General features: G+C 50.8%; 1 protein-coding gene across 1 annotated transcript in view; it reads left to right on the top strand.

Annotated features, from left to right (window-relative positions):
• COL27A1 (collagen type XXVII alpha 1 chain) overlaps window positions 1-23870 on the top strand; it is a 148955-nt gene that overhangs the window by 85810 nt on the left and 39275 nt on the right. The window contains exons 25-33 of the mRNA XM_082775483.1: window positions 6388-6441; window positions 9323-9376; window positions 10203-10256; window positions 13180-13233; window positions 20538-20591; window positions 20967-21011; window positions 21169-21213; window positions 21419-21472; window positions 22244-22297. Coding sequence (XP_082631609.1) covers window positions 6388-6441; window positions 9323-9376; window positions 10203-10256; window positions 13180-13233; window positions 20538-20591; window positions 20967-21011; window positions 21169-21213; window positions 21419-21472; window positions 22244-22297 — 468 coding nt within the window. The remainder of the gene's footprint in view (window positions 1-6387; window positions 6442-9322; window positions 9377-10202; window positions 10257-13179; window positions 13234-20537; window positions 20592-20966; window positions 21012-21168; window positions 21214-21418; window positions 21473-22243; window positions 22298-23870) is intronic.

Raw genomic sequence — 23870 nt, forward strand, 5'->3', positions numbered from 1 at the left:
GCACTTTCCCTGCCTATGGTCAGCAAGTTTGGTTTGGTTTAGTTCGTCAGTCTCCCTGGCTTTTCTTTCCTCTGTATCCAACAGCTGAGGGTCACTTACTTGTGGGTTTCTGACCAAGTGTGTCAAAAAAAAGCCATGATGGATCCTGTTCAGTACCAAGCAATCTGATGGGCCTCAGTATGAATCAAGGATGGTTCATATCAAGGATTTATGTCTGGAAATTAGAGGCCCTTCTATATTATCATTAATGATTTACTACATGAAGAGCAACAACTGAAGAAACGAAGCTGCTCCACACACCTGAGGCTGCAGCCCAAGTGCTGTTTGCAGCTTTAGCACCCTGTGTATGGCCTTGGGGAGTACCTCCCAGTGCTCCGTGCCTCAGTTTCCCCTCCTGTAGAGGGCACAAGTCAGTGCTGCCTTCCAGTCTGGGGCCTGGTGAGAGGAGAACTGACAGGGAAACACCTTGGGCTGAGCACTATGCCTCCTATTCTCAGGTGGCACCTGTGGATACTGCTGTATTACGGTTAGAAATAAATATTTAGAAGTGCTTTGAGAACCTTAACAAGATGTTGCCACTGAAGGACAAAGCATCATTAGGATTATTATGCTTTACCATCCCTCGGGACTGACCTTGGATGCAAACTGTAGGCACTGTTTGCTGAAAAGAAAACACAGCTGGCCTCCGCTGACACCGAAACCAGCACAGTGGTATGAAAGCTGCCTGTATTATTCTTAGTCAATTAGTCTCTGTCTAGAAATATCACCCAGAAAGAATTTCCATTTCCATACCAGTTAAGTCATTAGAAGAAAAATGTCGCAGCGGCTTAGTGAGAAATAACCTCCCTTCCCATCACACCTCTGCTGAACAGAGTGTTGGCTTTTCCGTCCTCCTGAGCCTCAGCATTTAGTTTTGGGGCTGCGTTGTTTTTTTGCAGAGCTCTGAGGGGTCAAGCTAACAAGGTCATTTGGTGCTGAAAGCCACCTTCAGCTTTTCCCTGTTTGCTCCTGGGGAGGCCTTGGAGGCACAACAGCAGTGGTCAGGCATCCCAGACTTGCTGCTCTGCCCTCCCTGTGGGTTTCCTCTGGCTGGAAACCCTCAGCATGACAGCATGAGAAAAGACCAGCCATCCATCTCGTTGCAGCTCTCTCCCCTTTCGTACGGACACCTGTTTAGGCTAACGTGGGAGTTCCTGTAGTGTTTCCAGACACTTGAGCTCTCATTGAGGAGCTGAGTTTTTAAGGCACAGGGCAGTTCCTGATGCGTTGTTTTTCCATCACAAGGACGCTGGCTGGGAAAGTTCATTCATAAGATGCCTGTCGTCTTCAAATGCTGGAAGTCCAGCTGCAATCTCCCCTGTACCCTGAAATGTGTGATTTAACCCTTCCTTGCAAGTAGATGGAGGCAGAATAACATGATGAAGAACACGGAGCCACTGGCCCAGGCCACCAGCTTTCGCATCCCAGAGCTGGGAGTTCACCTCGGTGTCCATCCTGAAGGTCAGAGAGCCCTACAGGAGAAGCAGCACCCTGCACTAGAGGCTGAAAATATCAGTAAAGACCTGTGCCAGCTGAAAAAGGCCAAAGCTGACAAACATCCTTAGTGGGAATGAGGTTCTGTCGTGGCAGGAACAGCTTTCTAAATCCTTCCTCCCGTGCAAGAAGCATGGCAACGTTGTGGTCATCTGTGTCCCCATCACACCCTGCAGGGAAGGCAGACACTCATCTAGGGGGTATTTCTCCCTTCAGGCAAGAAGGATGTTGTCCCAACAACAGCAGATGTTATTCTGAAATAATTTGTCAAAGGAGACAAGCACCGTCAGTTCTCTATTCAGTGTGTTCTCCTTGCAGCACCCTTTCAGAGGAGGGAGGTGCTGTGATACCAGCTCAGCAGGTGGGGTCTGACGTGGAGTTGACTTGAACAGGGTCAGATGGGTCGCTGAGAAGCAAGCAGGGAATTCACTGATGTTCCTACATCTCACAGCAGCGTCTTCCCAGTGCAACTACCTTTCCTTCCAGCGTCTCTTTCTGAGCTGCAGACCCACCTGGGATCCCCATTCAGGGCTTTATGGGCACGTGAGGGCACACAGCCTCCTTGCTCTGACCAGGCACGATGTCCACGTGTCACCACATTCCCGTCACCCATTTCCCAGAGGGACGTGGCCCCGGGTAGCTGTGGTGTGCAGAGGGTTAAACCGCGTGGCTCCTCTTTGCGGGTCAGAGCGTCCTCCCTTAAACTGCGATGTTTACTGTTTTACTTTCCCTTTCTTTCATCTGAATGGGAGGATTGTACATTTACTCCCTCCCACCCTTTGTCCCTGCTTTGTTTTGTTTTGAGTTCTAGCGAACCAGTAAAACAGAAAGGCCACCATCGGTTCCTGCTGGGAGCGACTGGCGGTGCCGTCCCTGGGAGACCCTGCTCACGCTGCGCTCGCCGTTCGCTTGTTCCTCTCAAATGGGCTATGATTTATGCAAGGCCTCATTGCTGACTTGCTCTCTGTTGATGCAGCCAAGAGGGGGGGCTTAATTATGACAGGGCTGGAAAATAAATGGGGAAAACCAGGCAGGAGTTAGGAATTACAATCTGCTGGTCTCCCCCTTTCTGCCCCCCAAGCCTCCAGCAACTTTTTAACAATCTCCATCCTTTTTCTGCCATGTCCTTGGCTGGGGAGTACAGCAACTGAATCAGGAGCGACATGCTGAACTCCCCATCCAGTACAAATGTTTTACACTCCTTCCTGTATACTATGGCCCTTCATCAGGGCAGCCACCGCTGCTAGGACTTCACGTGCATCATTACGCAATCTGCCTGCAGTCATGTTTGATGTAGAGCTTCTTTTCAACCCTGAGAACCGGGGGAAAAATGTTATGCCACAGCCATTTTAGTGTAATGCCCATAATTCACACACACTTTGATTTAAAGGTTGCCGCCAATGACTTTTCTGGTCCTTAAAACCTAAATCTTCTGCTGCGTATATTCCCTTCAGCACCTGTACCATTCCGGCCAGTGAAGGATATCGTTACCCGATCTTCCCCGCTTATTTCAGAGACTCCCAATAACTTACCAAGATTTATTTTGCCTAGACATATCTATTCCATGCTCTGTCTGCCTGCAGACAGCAGCGCTGGTTAATCCAGCCCAGAGCAGCCAGCACTGGCTGCAAACACCGCAGAGCTACCGTGCTGGAAGCCTGTCCACATCTCGGGGTCCCTGCTCTCCATCTGGCTACGGTGACACCACGGGATGCTCCTCTTCCTCGGTACGCTGGGAGCAGCAATGTCTTCCCTGGAGCAGCAACATAATGTACCAGAACAGGCAGAATTTTCCCCATTTCTGGAGTGAAAACCAGGCCAGAAATGTTGGCTGCGCTCCCCCTCCATCCATTTACCCACACAGCAGGTGCAGCGTTTGCCTCAGCCCTGCTTGCGTTGGCAGTGCTGGCAGCTTTCTGCCCGAGCTGCACTAACAAATGGCACATCTGTGACAGAGAGAGGGGTCTCGGGAGGGTGCTGGGCTCGTGGGCCGCTTGCTGTGCTGCAATCAGGGCTCTGCATGCCATCTGGAGAGCACCACCAGCTTGGCCGGGAAGCACAAGCAGTACATCTCGCTTCATGACCCAGATTCCTGAGAGACTTCAGGGTGGGAGCTGATGCTGCCACGGACAGTATGTCAGAAGTACCAGCCTGCAAGCCTGAGTTTGGGTGTACAAGTTTGGATGCACCCCAGCCCCTGCGAAATGTTTTTGGAATAGCCGTGTTCTGACCGGTAACAACATTTGCTGCAGGAGCAGGGAATCTCTGTTCTTCTGCAGGGACTGACCTAAGTACCCCAGAAACATCTTAGAGAGCACCTTCCCTCTCTTAAAGGGAGAAAGGAAAGGGATGTCTGCAGGTTTCTGAGAAATTGGAAATGAATATATTTACTCTTTCTTGCTTCTTTTGTTTATCTCCTTTTTGTTTAGCAATACATTGCCTTGTTTCATCTCATTGCTTTTCCATCCTCCCCTCTGCCTTAGCATTTGCCAACTTTGTGGCCTTGGGCTATGGAAAACCTCAGTAACTTGAAGCAGTTATCAGCTATGTATCCGCACTTGTGTCTAATTAAAGGGATAATTGATTCAGCAGCCTTTAGCAATGCCACCCAGTGGCAACCTTGCATATGCAGATCCTGCAGGTTTGCCTGCTGCCCCTTGGGTTCCTGCGGCGGGCGATCTGCTGCTCGGTGGAGCGCAGCTTTGCTCTCGCTCCGTGAAGCCTGGCCACAGCAGCACACTTGTGCACTGGGTCTGCTGCAGCTTCAGACACAGCAAAGACAATGTCAGTACTGATGGAAGGGTTGGTGACATGGAGCCCCTGGCGGGATAGCAGAGCTCTCCTGGTAGTTGGTGCCTTCCTGTGATTAGTCAGTATTTCCATTGCAGCACAGCAGTTGCCTGGGACATCATCCCTGGATGAATTTCTAATGTAAGCATCTAACTCCAGGCTCTGCACTTGTTGCCTTCTCCCATGAGTTTTTCCAAATGCTTCTCACCTGGATATTGCTCCCATGCAGAGCCTGACAAGAGCTCTACGGCTCCACAGAAGCGCGTGGCTGCTCACTGCAAGAGGCACAGCCAGCTGGGCATCCAAGGGAGGGATGCTTCTGTGCCATCAGTGTGCCTCGGGGAGGAGCTCCACTGAGGTTTGAAGGACGACATTTAATTGCACCATGCGAAGGACATTAATGCATGAAGACTCTTGACATTTGGAGCTATTATCAGAAGTTACTCCCTCTGAAAGGCACTGGAGAGTGACCCTCGTCGTGGTTTATGTCTCTGAATACAACTGCTGGGTCTCGCATGTGGGAATAGCAGTGAGGGTATTTTATGACACAGCTTTATGTTGTGAGCGTAACTTCATGGAAAAGAGGCTTTTGGTGGCAGGGGGAAGATGCACAACCTGTGAGTAGCTCCTGTGTAGCACCTTGCACCATCAGAGCACTGCTGTGAACAGCCACAGTGATGCACCGGCTGCACAGAGCTCCTCTACAGGCTGCACGTGTATCTTGGGCCAGCTGGGTATGGAGAAAGCAAAGAAACAGGAGTATGGCAAGGAAACCTTTGCTTCTTTTCTTGCTGTCCCCTTAGAAAGGGGATATCAGGGTGAAAACCTCCCGCTTTTCTGGGACCACACTCCAGAGTGTTGCTTTGCAGGTATAGCTTTTCCCCCGTTGTGTTTGTTTCTTCTGGATGTTTTCCTGAGGGTGCCATTTGAAAACCTCCTTGGTGTTGAAGTGCAACAGAAGAACTTGCAATTTATTATGAAGATTTTGAATTACTTTTACAGAGAGAAATAGCAGGATGGTACCAGTGGAGAATCCATCTCCTGTCTCTGACATGCCCAGCAGCCACCTCCCGGTAGCCGTCAGGATGTTGTCAAACAAGCCTGGGCATGGCTGAACCGACAGCACCCTGCCAGCTGTGGGCAGGTTAGGAAGTGTTTCAACAGGAAGCGAATCCCTTTAGTTACAGATTCACTGGACTAACTAAATATAGATAGCTATCTCCCAATGACCCTTGCTGAGACTAGGGACGAGGTCATGGGAATTGCGTAGCGGGAGAGCCGGCAGTGGCAGAGAGGATGCTCTTCTGCATCCCCAGAGCCAGAAACGCACTGGGGTTGTTGGGGAGGGTGCTGTACACCATTTCTCAGGGATCTTAGCTCAAGATAGCTTGTTTCCATCTCCCTAATTAAAAGCAGTTCTGTGTTTTTCTTCATTATCCAAAATGTTGTTAAATGCTGACAAATCCTGTTTAGATTTTTTTTTCCAAGATATGTTCTGAGTAGTGGGGCAGGTCTGCTGCCCTGCTGGCCCCTCTGGCTGTGTCCTCAGACTTTTATTTCCTACTAGCATCCCAACAGCATGATACTATCCAAGGCAAAATTAGTTTGCACGAAGGTCTGAAGTGGCTCAGTTAACCCAGAGGAAACGTAGCCAGTGCAGCAGTAGAAATGACGGTGAGTCCCAGCTCTGTGCGACCCAGGAGCTCCCGCTATCGATGCTCCTGGGGAAGCTGTGCTGACGTTTGGGGAAATGCTTGCAAAACAAAGCCACACCACGGCCTCGGCCTTTCTACGAAACGTGCTTAACTCATCCCCTATAGCGTGTGTTGTGGCTCTTGCAGCTCCTCGTGCTGCCGTTCCAGCTGGCGCCCAAAGCAGAGCCAGCTGTGGAGTGAGCCGTTCCCATGGCCAGGAGCAGCTCCGTGCGCTCTGGTAGCCAGGAGGAATTACTGAGCTGCATTCGAGGGATGCTCTGCTGCTTCAGCCAGCAAGGTGGACCAAAGAAATCGTTGACTTTCACAGCAAGTAGAACTGAGAATTAATGGTGCTTTTCTCTTTCCTCAGGGTCTAATGGGCTTCATTGGTCCGGTAGGGGAGCCTGGAATAGTGGGAGAAAAGGTAAGGTTGCTTGCAACGAGCTGGTTGCTCTTCCTGTTGCAGGATGAGGGAGACTGGGGTGGGGAAAGATTGAAGGGATTTAAGTTGTCGTGTCAGTGTAACACCCAGCTGGGAAAGCAGCACATCCAGGGTGTCTGAGTGAGTCGTGGGCCAGGCACAAGTCACCCATTTTGCATAGGAATTAGTATCCTTACCCTCCAAGGAGATGCTGTCAACTCTTCTCTGAAAACACCGATTATTTAAGCTGTATTCATTCATAATCTGCCAGAAGACTTGTATTTGACAGTCAATTCTGTTTTTCCTGGAGACAAAGGACCCGTCAGCCCTGTGCTCCTGGTCACAGGGGAGGTCTGAGGGGTTTAGGTTACAGATGGATTCGTGCAGAGATGTGCTCACAAGCCCAGGCTGCGTTGCTAACAGGGTCACACAAGACCAGGGCTGAGCCTGCTCTGGACAGGAGGGCTCACCAAATTCCCAGGTGCAGAAATCATCAAAGAGCACAGCCGTGTAGCCGAGCAAAGGCCTGTCCAAATGCTTCACTACACCAAGGACCATGCTGTCTGCCTGCCCTGTGCTAGCCTTGGGCACGCTGCTAAGGGCTGGTGCCCTCTTGTGTACAGCACAGATACATGCTTCCTCCAGGAAGAAAAATGACTTTATTTTCCATAAAAAGCAAATGGCCGTTAATTCCTTTCCTATTAGAGTGTAAAATTATATTCAGGGGTAGCTTTTAAAGACAAATCATCTATGTCATTCATTATATTTCAGCTGCAGAGTGCTGGTTTTCATTGGTGGCTTAATTATTCACAGTCCAGCCATAAAGATAGTAAAGAGCATAAAATGATGCATTCCGCACATCAGCTCACTCGCTCTCTTTTATTACTTCAAGCCCTGTCCTCTGGGTAATGATGTCAAGCCTCTGTGACAGTTACGCTGTGTTCACTGCAAATGCTTTTTATTGCTTGTCTGCGGCAGCCCTGGGGAGCCCTGTGCTCTCCTCTGGTGGGGCAGTAGCAGAAGCAGGCTCAGTCCAAACTGCCAAGGCACACAAGAAGTAAAAGGAAGGACGTGATGAGGGCTGCGTTTTACAGGAGGAAAGCATAGGAATAAAGCATCTGTGAAGTGTCCAAGGTGGTTACGCAGAAAGTCAGTGCCTGAGTGAGCCCTGTGTGGGTCTCAGTGGCAGCTGCAGATCTGAATTGAATGGGAAATATGAGGTCTGCCAGGCAGGAGACATGGGAAGACCTTTTTCCCACTCCAGTAAACTCCAGTATCACATCTGTCCCTGTTCTGTGCCAATGCCTTGACCACATGAGCTCTATCTAGCTGCAGACCGACTGTAACGCGGTGATGTTACACTGGTGTCCAAGCAAACCCGGGCTGTCCTTTTATAATCCGCCCTAGGAGATCTTCAGCACAGCTGCGACTTCTATCAGACTTCTCCTTTACCAACACAAACTCGGAGATGACAAAAATAACTATCATCAAATCAAAACCTTGACCAGGCCTCCAGTTGGCATAGCATCCTGCAGCTTACTATGTTGCTGCGAGCTAAATGAAGTGGGAAATATGCTTTCATTAGACAGAGCTGAGTCAGCAATCTCTGTCCCGAGAGCTGCAAAATTTAAGACCGAAGCCAGTAGAATCCAAAGATTATCAAAGAGAACAATATGGTTAATACAGACTTAATAAAATCCATACATTCACAGGAAAACAAAAAAGCCGTTGGTTTACAAGGGCCAACTGGTGACAACACATACTCTGGGGCTTGCTTTTTAATAAGATGCTCAGAGCCCAGAAAATATTTCCCCTTACAGTATAGCCCTTGGAAGGTAGGTCAGAGTTTGGGCGTAAACTCCTTGGCAGCATTTGCTAACTCCTCCTCTTCATCCCCCCGAGCACACAAACACAACACACCTAATTCCCGGTGCATTACGGGGCACAGGCATTCGTGGTGGGAATTGCCAGTCTCCAAAAAGCAGCAGCTGACATCCCATAGCCAGAGCTCTGCCCACAGCATCAGGGGGCGTGGTGGTGCTCGCAGAGCCTCACACCTCATCCCCCGTCCTTGGCTGAGCTGAAGGGCCAAGGATGTCCTTGGAGAAGTGAGACGTTCTGTTTGTGGGGATAAGTAGGACTTTTGGAATTAATAAGTAATTTTGGGGGTGTATGTTATTGATTTTAATGCCAAATGGTGGCTTGTTTTAAAAGGACTGGTGTCTTCAGGGCAGGAGCTGGGCTAAGGAGGAATCCAGCTCTGTATCCCTCATAAACACAGGCCTCCAGATCGTTGTTTGCACTGCAGTCTCACTATGAGCCACAGGATGGGACCCCTAAATGCCTATGATTTCCTGAAATCACCAGCCATCTGTCCCAGACAGCTTCTCTGCCTTTTTCCAGCGTGATTCTCTGCTCTCAGCAAGCCCCTCATGACTACAGCTCTCAAATCCATCTCTCTGAAAAGGGCAGGACGTGTAGGAACTGGGGTAGTGCCGAACAGAGGCATGCAGGCTGTGGGTGGGATGGGCCGGAGCTCTTCTGGGATCCAGCCCCAGCACTGCCTGGACTTGAAGGTGGTCCTGAGTGGGTGGCTCGATTCTCGTCCTTGAGTGGTTTGAAGTCGATAGTATAGTCTCATCTCTTGGGTCACAGAGGGTCAGCTAATTCTTGCTGTAGTCCTTTAGCTACCCTGATGAGGTGGGTGCTTAAAGGAAGATGTTTAGCACTCTGTACTGGAAGCCTCTGGTGGAAATCTGACTGCACAGGCTGCAATCTGTGGGTCTTTCAGTTGTTGCATTGCTCTACATCCCCGTTGCAGCCAGCACAGAGTGCTCGTTAGCACAACTCCTCACCCTTCCCCATGTACTTTTGTCTCTCACAGGGTGACCGTGGCTCAGTGGGACCCCCGGGCCCTCCAGGAGTCAAGGGGTCGATGGTAAGGAGTAAGTCTGCATTCTCTCGCTCTTGCTGCTGCCTCTCCCTCTTTCCTAGCAAAAGGTGCAGCTTCTCCTGCTCTTTTGGTTACGTGAGAATAGCTGCAAACTGGTCCTGTATCTGGGGGATGGAGGAGGCCATTTTTGGGCTGGTTATTGAGGTGTAACCTCTCCCCAGCACTCCTGTTCAACAGTCTCCCCAGTAACACTGGGTTTCCATGTGTGTTCTGCATCTCCCAGCAGCTGAGGACCTGTTGCATCAAACAGATAACGAGGAACTACCCAGGTGCTATGGCACCCGAAGGCACCCCGAGGATTATCTTTTCCCAAATGTTCTGGCTACGGGCCAGACAGGGCCTGGGGGCAGGGATTTCCAAACCTCTGGTGGTCACATCCCAGCATGAGACATGGGGCTGCCTGCACACACAGCCAGGCTGCTTTGCTTTGCCATTTGCACCACTCTCTGGGGACCCTTGTCGATGAGTTTAACAGAGGGGACTTAGTGAGATCCTGTCTTGCTCTGCCATGCACCCCCTGTATACCATAGCACAAGACCCAAAGATGGATTTTCACATTAATTCAGCCCCCTCTGTTCTGGGCTGCTCAGAAAATCTCGCTGCTTATATTGCTGCTAGAGTTGAGGTTGGGTTTTTTATGGTCTGGCATTTGCCATGTGTGCCCCAGCTGTTTTGCCCTGGCAAATAACAGACCTGCCAGACCTTACAGGCATCCAGCAGTGCCTCGTTTTCTGTCTTCTCACTTGGGGGAAGAACAGCTGAGCAGATTTTGGGAACTCACACCAGGCATGTCTTCTTCCTTCCCTTTCAGGGGCACCCCGGGATACCAGGAGCAGTGGGTTTTCCTGGAATCCCCGGACCAGCAGTAAGTAAAGGTTATCACCTCCTCGTAGTGCTACACAGCATCCTCTATCCTGGGTGTTCATGGATTGAGTCAAGCAATCGTGTCCTGGCTGGTTTGAGTTCAAAAGACAATTTGTGAACAAGACCTCGTGCGCTGTCAGAGTGGGGCAGCTGAGCAGCAGCCCCCAGATGTGCCCTTTGTCTGGATTTGCTCATCTGGTGCACACACAGCTGGGGCTGGAGCAAGCAGTTGGTGAGGAGGTAGATTTTACTCTGGCTCCAGTTTCTCACAGCCTTTGTTTAGGTGGAGCTCCAGCTCTCCCAGCAGCACGAGTGCTGCCCCATGAAGGCAGTGCACGTTGTGTGCTGGAACCAGCAGGAAGGCAGCTTTGGGTGGGAACGGGGAACAGATTTTGCTCAGCGTGTGAATTCCCACGTTGTGGTTAATTGAGAGGAAGATCACAGCAGTGAGATGGGCAGTGCCAAAGGCTTGGCCTCCAGACCCGTGGCAGCTCTGCCCAACGCAGTGAGCTCAGGGATGCTCTGGGCACACCAGCTGCAGCCAGCTGCTGGCTAGGGACAGATTTCACAGCTGCGTGTCTATTGTGATGATGGAAGGAAAGGGTTTGAGGTCAAGCAGCGCCCTGGGGTGACCTGAGGAACAGCAACACAGCACTGGCCAGTCCCTTACAATCAGAGCCCCCAGCAGTGAGCTGCTGCCTGGCCCTTCGCGGCAGCATTTACACTTGCTGTTGACAGAAGTCTAGGAGGCAGATGGATATCTTCAGATATCCCTTTTTAGCACGTTAGCTGCTCTGTGACTTGGGGATGGCCAGGGAATTAGGCAGGCTCCGTGCCTGTAGGCACTAGAGAGGCCGTGACAACGTCCTGGGCAGAGCTGGGTTCTGCACCGACCTTGTGGCGCAGAGCTCAGCCCTGAAGCACTGCCCAGTGTACCCCTAACTAGTACCCTTGGTGAGGGCTGAATTTTATCTCACTGGGACAACAGTATGGGTAAGGACATCAGCTCTGACCAGGGATGATGAAACCTCCCTGCAGAGCTCTGGGTGCTGAGACCATCCCAGGTCCTTCAGCTTCCCTCGGTGCCCTGTTCTCCTGCAGGCAAATAACCAACAGGTTCATCCAAGCAAAATGTTTCCTCCAAGGCTGCATTTAAAAAGTTGTAATTCAGTAAGTCAAACTTCCCCGCAAAGCCAGTAAATCAAATAATCCCCTAATATTAAATCCCTGCTCTTATTAACTCCAGCTGTTTCTGCCTGTTTCTCCACCAAACAACCCTTCATTATTTGCTTCTGAAGCCAGACCTGTGGTGTGTTGTTGTTTATTATCAACTGTTAAACTCTTGGAGATGAAGCTGTCCAGTGGGCCTCAGCAGCCCTGATGGCTGCTTAATTCGGTAGGGGGTGAATGGAAAGCAAAGGAATAGGCAATGGTAGGAAAATCTGCCCTTAATTTCAGCTCACTGAGGCTTGGGAATTTATTTTCTCTCTTCCTTCTCACCATCGTGGTATATCTTTTCTGTTAATTTGTAGTTTTGAAAATGATGTATACATACTGGTATATTAAAGGTCACTCATCTCCTAAAATACTTTCTTGAAATTCTGAGCATGGTATTGCATTGCTCCCCTCAAAATTTTGCCACCACAATTAATCTTTTTGTGCTCATTTTTTTTCACTTTGGGATAACTATTAGGGATAGCCTGAGATTTACAGGAGAATATTCTAAATGCCAACAAAGACTTTCATTTCAGTATGTGTTTTTCATAAAAATCTGCATAAAACAGGCAACTGACACATCTACTGCTTCTCTGTGCCAGTCACTACTGACCTCACCAGCAACACTGAGATGTGCTATAATTACAAATATAGTTACCATAAACTAACATTTCCATTTTGAGTGTGAACAGCAAAGCATTTGTATTCTGGGTTTACATGCCATGCAGAATAACTCGGCTCCAAAAGCAAGATCTTTATTAGCGGCAGTGGTACAAGCAGAAGGAAGATCACAGTCCAACTTTGTTCTAGGCCTTGGTGGAGCTTGCAGGGTTGACAGTTGGCAAAAACTCTGAATATATAAATAGCAAACTTGATGTGGAATTTTTGAGAGAGTAAGAATGTAATGTGTCATTCTGAGGTTTTCTTTTCTGACAGCAGAAAGGCACCAACTTCAAATATGGGTTATTCAAGTTGTAATGTAGAAATAAGTCCCGTTAATTGAACACATCATTCAGTGTTTGAAACTGATACGTGTTGAACAGAAGAATAGCTATTTAATTTTCTTCTGTATTTCCTGTATGCATGTTAATGAAGCAAACATGTACAAATTCAGGATAAATGACAACATGAAGCCTTTCTGTAAGGGTGTGATGAACAGGATCACCCTCAACACCAACAGTCTGAATGAAATTAGTCTGTCTGCCAGCATGAATGTTTGTGCAGCACTAGCAGCACAACAGTTACTTGAAAATAAAATCAGAGTTTGGCTGAAAGGGTCGAACTTGGATACCTACAATGAGGTGCCTGATTTTGGACAACTGAAAAGCACATCCTGGTTATTATTATTTTTTGTACTGACACCGAGCAACAGCTGCTTTTAATAGTTTTGGAGGGAATTCTGGATCCTCAGCCTCTCTTCAAATCATACCACTTACACAGACAACAGGCTGCAGATACTTAAGCTTACAAACCTCAGCCAGCATCCTTGGCCTAAATGTTGATAATTGAGAGGCAATCGGTGAGTTCACAAAAAGACCATTTACAGACGAGGAAACATGGCCACATCTTTGGCAAGTGCTCGGGGAGCCAAGTGGCTGCTCCAGGCTCTGTGTCCATGTCCCCTGGGGATCACACGGGGACGTGGGGTCTCACCCCCAGTGCTGCCTGCCTCCTCCTGCAGCTTCACTCTGTTTTCTCTCCCCTCCCAGGGTCCAGCAGGAGTCCGCGGTGCACCAGGGACCAGAGGGATGAAGGGCCGCAGGGTAAGCGCTTCCCGTGGATTTTTTACGCCTCTCCTCTTTCAGCCTTTGGAAGAGGAATCTGGTGGAGTAGTTTGGGGGTGTGAAGATGAGCAGTGATTGTGGCAGTACCTCCTCAGCTGTGTTTCTGCTGTGTAGAAGGGTCACTGAAGCAAGTCTTACCAGGGACGCGAATACCAAGGATGAGCAGAAGAGTGTTCAAGTGTGGTCTGTCGTGGAAGCAGTCCCTCTTGGCTTTTCCAGCCACCTGCAATGTCAGACAGGGTTTATGGATGCTTCTGGGGAGGATGGTAAAGATTTAGTCGTCTGAGGGTGGGCCTCAGCTGGGGAAAAGTGTGCAGGTAAAGGACCAACAAGGTGCCTTTGTTGCCAAGGGACAGTGAGCAGCTGAGGTGTGGTGTGATTTAACCAGAGGCAGATACAGCAGGATATGCTGTGCTAAGAAATAGAATCAGGAGCTGAGGCTGGCAGAAATGGGACTGACAAGGAGCAGAAGAGCCTCCCCGTTGAGCCTCGCTGGAGGCAGTCACACCTTCTGGCAGTGTTGTGCGTGGTTTCAGAAAGGTGTGCTGTGTGCTGTCGGTGCTGCAAGGTACAAGCACGTCCTGTCTTCCCGTGTGATTTTCCAGTCCATAACGCAAGCTCTGATTTTATCTGTGCGTATCTAACAGTGCCACACCATGAAGCATGTGTGAATACGTGCTTTGCGTGGGGAGAGCAGGCCCCCAGCTCAGCACTGGCGAATGGCACTGGGTAGCATTGCTGACAGCGCTGCGAGCACTCCTTACACCAGATGAATATTTCACACTCGGTGTCAGTTCATCTGTGGCTCTTCCTGCTCCATTTGGGTGACAGCCGACAGCAGAATGACCTCTAGACCTGCCAAAGCTGCTTGTTTTCCTGGCTGTGACATCCAGCTCATGTCCCACTGAGCTCCTCAATCTTTCTTCTTCTTCAGCAGGACATTCGTTGCAGGAGCATCTCTGCTGTGGGTTGTTTTTCCCTTTGTCCAGCTGCTTTACAAAGTATTAATAACAAGCACACATGGGTTCTGCTGAAGGCCCCAACAACAACATATTTTGCATTTCTCCCTCCAAGGATCTTGTGATATCTGTTTCCATGTTTTGTTTTCAAAGACGTAGGCTGGAGTAAACTAAACATTTTACCCACCCCCAGACTCTGCTTCTACTGCAATTCCTGCTTGGGGAATTCAGGACAGCGAAATGTTTCCCTCTACCAGAGCTCATACTCCATTCAAGTAGCTGGGACTGGCAAAAGGAAATGGAATAACCAGCTAGAAAGCTTTATAACCACAGAGTTATGTACCCTGGAACTGCTGTAACCTTTAAAAGCACAGCTAGACGGACACGAAAGACATCCAAGCTGAGCAGATGCATATCAGGGTTCAGCTTTTAGCGTGGGGCTGGGAAGAAAATTCCTTGGCTCTGCTCCCCTCAGTGGGAAGGCTCCTGGGTCTCAGTCCCCAGCTCCTCTCTCAGGGGGTCCCTTGGGAGTGAGGTTTCTCTGCTACGCAGCCATGACTTGGGCTGCCCGGGCTCTCAGTGAGCACAACAGATGAGAAACTGGAGGCGTTCTGCCACGGGAGGCCTTGAGTGGACAGCGGAAAATATCTCAAGGTAAAACTGCAGCACGGAGCTGAACGGGAAATGCCTTCTGAATGAATCCCAGGCTGTGTGGGTTCTCGGAGAGGTGGGTCTTCTGGGAGCACTGGGCATTTCTGCCCAGTGTACAGAGGGACAGCGGAGTCCCCGCTGCCCCCTCCCAGCCCCTGGCACCAAGCCTGTCCTTACAGCAGGAGCAGCACACACCTGCGGTGCTGGGCTCCTGGCTCATGGGAGGTTCACCCATGTAACTCCTGTTCGGCTTCTTACATCTCTTTTGGCCTAAAGTCCTTAAGCCACAAAGAGAGTACAGCTGACGGGCCGTTTTCAGCTCCACTTGTACTGGCAGGAGTGATGAAGGAGATGGATATTTATTATCTTGCTAGTAAAACCAAGAGCCAAGGTGGATTCAGCTCCCACGGCAGGAGGTGGGCTGGCACAGCAGGGACCTGCCTTCAGATGAAGCTGGATCAGGTGCCAAACCCTCAGGAGCAATCCTGCAGGGCAGCAGCTCCCACCAGCGATGTCCATCCCCAAAACGACATACCACATGGTAGAGATGCTCAGCTTGGCAGCCACAGGCTGCGTTTCCTCTCCAGAACCACAGTAACACAATCCCTACAGAATTTGCAAGACAGGCATCCTTTCTAAGATCCCCAACAGAGGGAAGGAACTCGGGCATTGCTTTGAAATCCTACAGATTTCAGTGAGTACGATGTGGGAACGTTGCTGTTGTAAGGACCAGCAGATCTCATGCCTGGAGGATTTCTGGTTTGTATCTCCATCCCTCACGTTTTGTTTCTCTTCATGCTCTCAGAAGAGATTCCAGGCACATGCTATTCTTTGTTTGCTTAGTTTGTCCTGCTATTCCAGCTCTTGGTTTTCTCAGGATGGGGAAACGATCCCCCAGTTGTAATTTCAGGCATTACGCTCTGTCTGTCCCCGTTTACAGAAGGGGTGTAATTCGATTCAGAGTGGAAACATGAAGGCAGCCTCTGCCAGATGTTTGTGGATTCCATGAGCTCTGTGGATGCTTCGTTAAAGTAATTTCACTTTTGAAGAAAATGTAAATAGCAAGTATGGTTTTGATTGTAAAGAACAACGGAGACTTTTGGGGGCCTGTATTTACGTTGTGATAGCTTTTGTGTTGTCGAGATAGAAGAACAACTTTTGAAAAGAAATTTCCTTAAGAACTGTAACTTTCTTTTCAGTCATGACAAGACGGTTGTTCCTCCTTATCTCTTTGTTTTGATCAGTCCCCCCTTCCTCTCTTCTCTTGGAGAGAGGATGAGAAACTGGGACTTGCGAGTCCAGGCTCACTTCCCTTCTTCATCCTTCAGTGTAGCACCTGGGCACGTGGCTAACATTCACCTAACGACAGCCATGCACATGTTTAACCTAATTGCTTAGCCACGTCAAGGTTTGTGTTTGGAGGAGGCTGATTCTGCCGGTCCCTTACTCTATCTCCTGTATATTCCAAAGCCTGTTTCTGACGATCAGCTCCATGCAGGAGGACAGTGCCTGGCCTCCAGCGTCCTCTGCTGAGGAGTTTGGTATTGAGGAGCCTAGGAATTGACTGAGAGCCTCTACAAAAGGCAAAATATTGACTGGAGCACTAACTTTGCAACTCATACATAAAGCCACACCTGAAATCCTTCTGTAAAGTGACCTTGCCCTGTTCTGGCCAAGGTGTGTCTGAACATGTCAACGGGATCTTACTCTCACTGGAGGGGATGTTGGATATTGACAGAGGCGCTTTTCAGGTCCCAGAGCACATTTCTCTCTTACATTCAGCCATCAGGTTCCTGCATTAGGCATTGCCCAGGTGCAGCCTGCAAAGAGGAGGCAACAAGGGCACATCTGCACCCTCCGTGTGGGGGGACCGCTATCTCCTGCCACCCAGCCCCGCTGCTTTGCAGCAGCACTGACTGCAGGACTTTAAACACTGGGAATTTGTGGTGTTCTGTAACAAACCTGGAAGCAGTTGCTTATTCCAGGCGTAGCTGAGAAGTTGCTTACAGAGAAATAGCAGAGGCATTTTTGGTTTGCTCCTAATTGTTCTTTCTAATTGACTGAAAAGCATTAGAAGTGTTGGAGGAAATGTTAGCTGCAGACCAGTGATGTCTCCAAGCTCCAGCTGAGTCATCTGCTTGCTTTCCACTTGGCCACACTGTGACAGTGACGTATCCACACTTGGATGAGGGGTGGCACTTGGTCTAGTGGCTCCTGTGCCGTGGTGGCACTGCCCCAGGACATCCCTGCACTGACCGTGGGTGAGCTGCTTTGGGATGGGCACGGCAGTGCCTTGGAGCTGCATTTTCATCCCACCTGGCTTTGGTGAAACAGGTGAGCAGGTTCTCAAATGCTCCCTCAGCCACAAACCTGTATCTCTCTGTGCCTTGGCAGTCCATGTGCAAAGGAGCAGACAGATCGTGATTTAACCCTCCTTTTTTTCCTTTTTACATTGTAAATCTGCCCAGAGCTCGCACTGCTTGTACAGCCCTGGCCCATCAGGACCTGTCCTGAGCTGCATACCACCATAGAAATTGTAACACAACTAAAGAGAAACTTCCTTCTCTGTTTCATGGGCTCCTGGAGGTGCTGGGCTGGTGACCAAACCCTGCTTTCTCTCTGCACCCTCCGTACCGTGCTCTCGGGACGAGTGTGTGCCGCGTCTGCCCTCGTGCGCCCAGCCGGGCCGCAGGGGAAGGCAGCGTGCTGCGCGCCGCGGCGCTTGGCATGGGATGCTCCTGGAGAGCCGCCAGGACCTCGCTCACCCCTCTCTAACCAGTGTTGTCAGTAAAAAAGAGTTTAAAAGATTTCGCTAATTGGCTAAACGTAGCCTTTCCTGTCAGGGCGAATTAGGGGAAGCCTTCATCCTGGGTTTCAGCCCAGGAGGCTTGGGGAAGATGAAGCTTGCCACATGCGTTTGTGAACACGGGGTCACTTTCTCCTCCGGCAGGTCAGAGGCTGATGAGATGTGTTGTGATGGGATTAGCCAGGTGACTGCTGTGAAGGGAGATTGCCCTGGCAGGTCCTGCCATGCTGGTGACAGGGCTCTGCTGGAGGAAACGTGGATACTGCAAACACTGCCCCGGCCAGCCGAAGGGCTGGGAGCACCCAGCAGCCTCCAGCAGTGTGGAAAACCCCAGGGCTGGGCAGGGCAGGCTGCAGAAGATGGCTCTGAAGGGGTGAGATGCACCCTGCTTTGCTTTCCTGGCAGCCTGTCCTGGAGCAGAGGCCTCTAACCAGGGTCACTGCTGCCGTTCCCATGTCCCACTTGCCTCTGGACCCTGTTCCTTCATCCTGTAAAACCAGGGCCAAGCTGTTGAACCCTTCCCCTCTGCACAAGCAGCTCAACCTTGGCTAGTACAGGTGTAATGCCCCAAACGGCCAAATCGCTTCTCAGAGCCAAGGGGGCCGGTTAGTTTTCCAAGGAGGGCAAGGAGCTGGGTGGCAGTGTGCCGGTGCCATCCACGTGCTGACACCCCACTGTCTTTGGCAGCCCAATTCCCAGCCTGGGGCAGGTTTCTGTGTTTTTCTGGGTCTCCTGCGTGCTCCCCAAACCTCCATGTGCTGCTCTCCCGCTGCTCCAACATACAGAGCTGGAGCTGTTGGGAGCCCTGGTGTTGAACAGCTTTCTATTTTATATCACTGTTCTTTGCGGTTCGCAGGGACGTGGGTTAGTAAAATCTGCTCTGGGGTCTAGTGGGCAGCACGAGCCAGGGCAGCAGCCTCTGGAGCTGATGATAGCAGCTGTGGTGGCAGTGTCACCCCTCTGGTTGTGCCATCCCTGCCTTTGCACAGCTCCCCTCTGTCCATCCATCCCGTGGAGCAGGCAGAGCACCGAGAGCTGTGGGTTGTTGGCATGCAGCACAGGCTCTTGGTTATTCCGCCTCTGGTACGCTCAGCGGCACGGGGGTTTGCCAAGCACAGTAGAAGTTTTTGCATTATTTTATATGGACAGTGTTTGTCTGCTGTAATAATTTGGCGAAGCTTCCTGTACATCTTCTGCTGCTACACTGCCGCTCTTTGTGCGTCTCCCTCTTCGCCTGTCATACTGGAGTTGCTTTTCTAACGCGTTGGCTCCCTAACGCTCTTATTACTTTTGGCACTCGGTTTGCATCCCGATTAAGCACATTGGCTCCTGTTTTCCCTATTTCCACATTGGCCTGCTCTCAGAATTCCTCTTACCATTACATTCTAGCACCGCTCTGTGTTATTATTTATTATTTATATTGCAGTAGCGCCTCGGAGTCCCAGCTGAGATCACAGCCTGATTACGAACACGCCGTGTGTTAATACAGTCCCTTACTATGCCCTTTGTGGACTTCTCTGTTTCCCTGCCCTCTCTGTTTATTCCCCATCAGACTGACCCATGGGTTTCTGGGGTTCGGAGGGTGCAGGGGGCTGCGCCTTGGGCTCTGCTGCCGTGAGCTCGGATGCTCATCGCAGGTGCTCTCTCACCAAGCCCAGTGCTCTCCTGGCTCAGCACCCTCTGGAAGAACATCATCCCCTGCTGCAGGATGCCAGAGCCGTGCCACGAGCTGTGCAATTTCAGCTCATGGGGTCTGGGATCACTCGCAGTCCATACTCACGTGGGTGCCAGCAGTGTCACGTACACCTCGGGAGCTCCCAGCCTGTCGGACACCCGCACGCACCCAGGTGCTGGCACAGGACCAGAGGTGCCAGAGCAGGCACAACCGGCTGCTGCCTTCCCAGCAGGCATAAATGCATGAGCACCTGCCTGCTTCCTAGCAGCTGCCCCCTCCTTAAACAGCAGGTAATGAACTCAGCTGCCAGCAGGTTTAGCCCTGGGACTCGGGACAGTCGTGAAGGGGCTGTGTGGCAGGGGCTTTGTGCTTCTCCGTGTGCTCTGTAGCTTCATTGCCCCGACTGTGACCATGAGGCAGGTGATGTGCCATGGGGCAGGTGGACCAGCAGGGCTTTTAGGAAGGAAGCGAAACCGTTCTGTGATTCTGTAATACCAGGAAGGCTGGGACTGTGACCCTGTGCATGGCAGAGCCATCAGCATGGAGGTGGTGTCTGAGAATTGGGCTGTTCCTGACGTGCCTTTCTCCTCTGGCTTTGGTTTGCAGCTGGTGGTTAGTTTAAAGGGGAATAAAAAGTGTTCTGGTGCAGTGTGCTGGTGAATGGTGAGAAATGAGGCAGAACACAACACAGAAGGGATCTTCTGAGCCCTGGGCTCCAAGCTGCCCTGCTCAGCCCAGCCAGGTGTGGGTTGGCTTCTCCAGGACTGCTCTCAGTGTCCTTCCAGGTGTCCACAGCTGGGGTGACTGCTGCATTCCCCATGAGCCGTATCCTCTGCACAAATCCTGTAAAGCCTTAGCACAGGAGCGGAGCTCAGGCACCCAAACTTCAACCTCTGAGCTACAGCCCTGCCCTGCCTGCAAAGCCCAAATGCCCCAAGGGTTAGAAGAGCAAGGACAACTGTGGTGGTTGAGGCTGGAGCCATCCACAGGTGGAGCTCCCCTGAGCCATCTCCTTGTGTGCCCCAAACCTCACCTGGTGGAGGTGGGAGTTGTCAGGCTGTAGCAGGGAGGCTGGGAACCTTCCCCAAACACAGGCTGCACTGCTGATTACAGTGGCGAAGGAATCTTCCTTCTCCTCCTCCTTCTTTCCCTCTTTTTCTTAATTTGTTTTCCCTTCTTTTCATTTTTCCAGGGCGCCAGAGGGCCTGATGGACCAGTAGGCGAGCCGGGGTCGCGAGGTGCCAAGGTGAGTGCCAGCTTGGCTGAGATTGCTCTTAGCAGCATTATGAAACGCCCTGGACAGACCAAGGTCCCATCCTCCTCCAGAAACTGGGGCTGTCCAATGGCTCCACAAGAACCAGCCAGCAGGAATGAGTCCTCCACGCAGCCAAAGCAAAATCTTCCTCCAAAGCAGCATTTGCTCAAAAGGATGTAGGTCATGCAGCCCGTTGCCCAAACTCCCCGTGGGTTGGGGTGTTCCTCAGAGCAGGATGCTGGGCATCTGGCCTTTCAAAAGCTCCAGGGAACTGGTGTGGATATCTGATGCAGAAAAACACAAGAGCAGGTGGGGTGAGGCAAAGAGCTTCACCAATACAGCGTGTGCTGTCTTTTTGCCTTGCAGGGCCGTCCCGGGGAGCCAGGCAAGCTGGGGCCAGAAGGGCTGCAGGTACGTCCCCTGAGGGACCCAGTGCCTGCCAATTCCAGCAAGGCACAAACCCCCTGGGGGTGCCCACGGTGCCCAGAAACCTGCAGCTTCTGGCCAAAGCACTGCAGGTGTCCGAGCACATTTCCAGCTGCTAATGGCTGTAACCATGTGTTCACAGGGGAAGATGGGCGAGACTGGGGAGACAGGATCGCGTGGCTTCCCAGTAAGTGCCCATCACTGGTGCTTTCTTTTATAAACTCGTTTTTACTCAAGTTCTTATATTTTGGTTCCTGGTCCAGGAGGAAGAACTTGGAGTGTCTCACACTTACAGGGCCACCTTTCCGCTCTTCTTACTGCATGTCACTGCTATGAAGCATGAAGGATTGCCATGGGGTTGGAGCTAACCTTGGTGTCGTTTATTTTTCTAGGGTATCCAAGGGCCTTCAGGACCTCCAGGAGCAAAAGGGGCACCAGGCGACCCGGCAAGTGTCTCACCATTCTCTCTCCATCTGTCTCTCCATGCACATACAGTCTTCATTTCTTTCTCTGTCTGTTTGTCCCCGCTACTGATTCCCATCTCCATCCTGGCCAGTTCCAGTGTGGTCAGAGATGTGAAAGATGTGGCTAGAGTTCTAGGAGGCCTGAGGAAAGATCAGGTCAGACCCCTAGAAAGGAAAAGGGGACTGTGGATCAACCAGGGACAGTGTGGGATACAGCCTGGGCTGGATTTTGGAGGGGAAGGGAGGAAAGAAATGCAAGGCTGGGTCTGGACAGGGTCAGATGTAATGAGAAGAGTTGGGCTGGGCTGAGGGGGGAACAGGAGGGAGTCTGACGGTGTCAGAACTGAGCCTGCAGCTTTGAGGGAGGCTCTGGGAGATGAAATGTGCAGACAGACCTGCAGGAGAGCCAGCAGGACCACTGAAACAAGGTGAGGGGCCTTCTGCTGTCTGTGTCTGCGGGACTTTCCTAGACTGGAGGGAGAGGATTAACCAGACACTTTCAGGTTACCATCAGCGGTTGTTCTAGGTTGGAGCCAGAAAGGTGAAGGGCCTTCTGAGCTGTTGTTTGCCTGTTTTGATGCCTCAGAGCACCCATTACCGGTCCCTCCATCTTGCTGGCCATCTCTGGCACACTGCGTAGCTCTGCTGTGATGTGGGAGGGAACCAGTGTTTTATCTTACAGGCTGCAGAAATGATGGCCCTTCAGAAGGGAAAACAGTTGCATGAAAAGAGCCTTGTGTCTCTGTTTTCCAGGGTCCACAAGGACCACAGGGGCCACCTGGGCCTTTGGGAGAAATCGGGCATAAGGTAGGTCTGGTCTTTGCTCCTATTTATTTTCCCTTTACATCGACAGTGGCAGGACTGAGGGAGAATCAAGGGTGCAGAGGTGAAAGCTTTCACACCCAGGGACATGAGCAGGAAGGATTTCCCTCAAGTCTGAATATCAACTTCCAAAGCAAACAGTGAGAGCCACAAATCCGAGCATCATTTTCATCTCAGGGCATGGGCACCCTGCTGGTATGTGGGCAGCCCCATCTCCACAACAAGAGAAACATTGCAAAGCTGGCCACCCTCCTGCAAGCACACCTCAGGTGTGGCTCTACCACCACTCCAGGGACCACTTCTGTACCAGGGAGCAGAGTCAGAAACAAAATAGAGCCTTCAAAATAAAAACTGGTCTTTTCTGCCTCCCTCACTAGTCCCATTGCTGACCAGGCACAGTTTTGTCAGCCAGCCTGGACTGCTGTGGCACTCCCATCAGAGGTCTGCAGCCAGTGGAAGGAGCTCAGAGAAATGCCTGCGCTGCTGACGGTGCTTTTTGGGTTGCTGTTGCCACGAAGCAGTGGCACAAACACACCATAACCAAGGCAGCAGCAGCTGCCAAACAGTGCCCTGATGCAGGAGATGCCTCCATGACTTCCCCCTAATTCATTCACAGTCTTGGCCTTATTTGCTTCTCGTTGAAATATTAGAGTTTTGGCTGATTATACCGGGGTACCAGTCCCCTTGGGTAGCTCCTTCCACAGGTCCTGAGCTGTGAAGCAGCCATGATGTTTCGCTTGGTTGTGAAAACAGCAGCAAAGGTGCCTTTTAATACAGTCTACTGCAAAGTGTATGAGTCAGGAAAGTTTCCATTCTCATGGCTGCTAGACTGGATGGAGCGAGCTCTCAGCGTGGTAAACCACACTGGGGAGCTGGAAAGCTGCTACCAAGCCTCTCTGGATGCTGCCAACCAAGAAAGTACAGAGGTTTATTCAAATCTGTGTCTCTTCCAGGAGCCTTTCCCTGCACTGGCACTGCTGGGGAAACCAAAGCAGGATTTTTGCTTTCATTGGAGCTTGAGTTTTCTCTTTGCGTGACTTGACCATTTGTTAATAAACCCAGCACTCACCCTGCTCCCTCCTCTGCCCAAATCCATTTCAGCAAGCCAGGAACTGGCTTTATTCCCTGTGCAGCCAAGTGCTCCCTTTGACTATATGCTCTTTTTTCCTTTATTCCTAGCTGCAAAGAGAAGGGGGATTGTTGTCCAGAAAGCAAGTATTATAAGAAAATAAAGCCCTCAAATCCCTTAAAGACAAGCTTTGCTGTCACATCTTGGGGCTTGCTTTCCAGACTGTCATTCCCCATTCTTACCAGCAGTAGCAGAAAATGTACAAAGATTAAAGCTCCCAATAGATCTCAGCACCAAAGGTGTTTAAGGAACTGTGGCCCCACGACTGCAAAGCTGCAAGTGGCAGCTGCACACCTAGTACGAACGATTTGCAAGATCATTCTCTCTTCTACCTTTTTATACCTTAATTTTCCATACTTTGCAGCTCAGGCAGTCATTTTTGGCTGTCGGAGGGATACTGAGCCCCTCTGCCAGGGTTACCAGCAGAGG

The sequence above is a fragment of the Aythya marila genome, assembly GCF_965140915.1.
Source record: "Aythya marila genome assembly, chromosome: 19".
NCBI lineage: Eukaryota > Metazoa > Chordata > Aves > Anseriformes > Anatidae > Aythya > Aythya marila.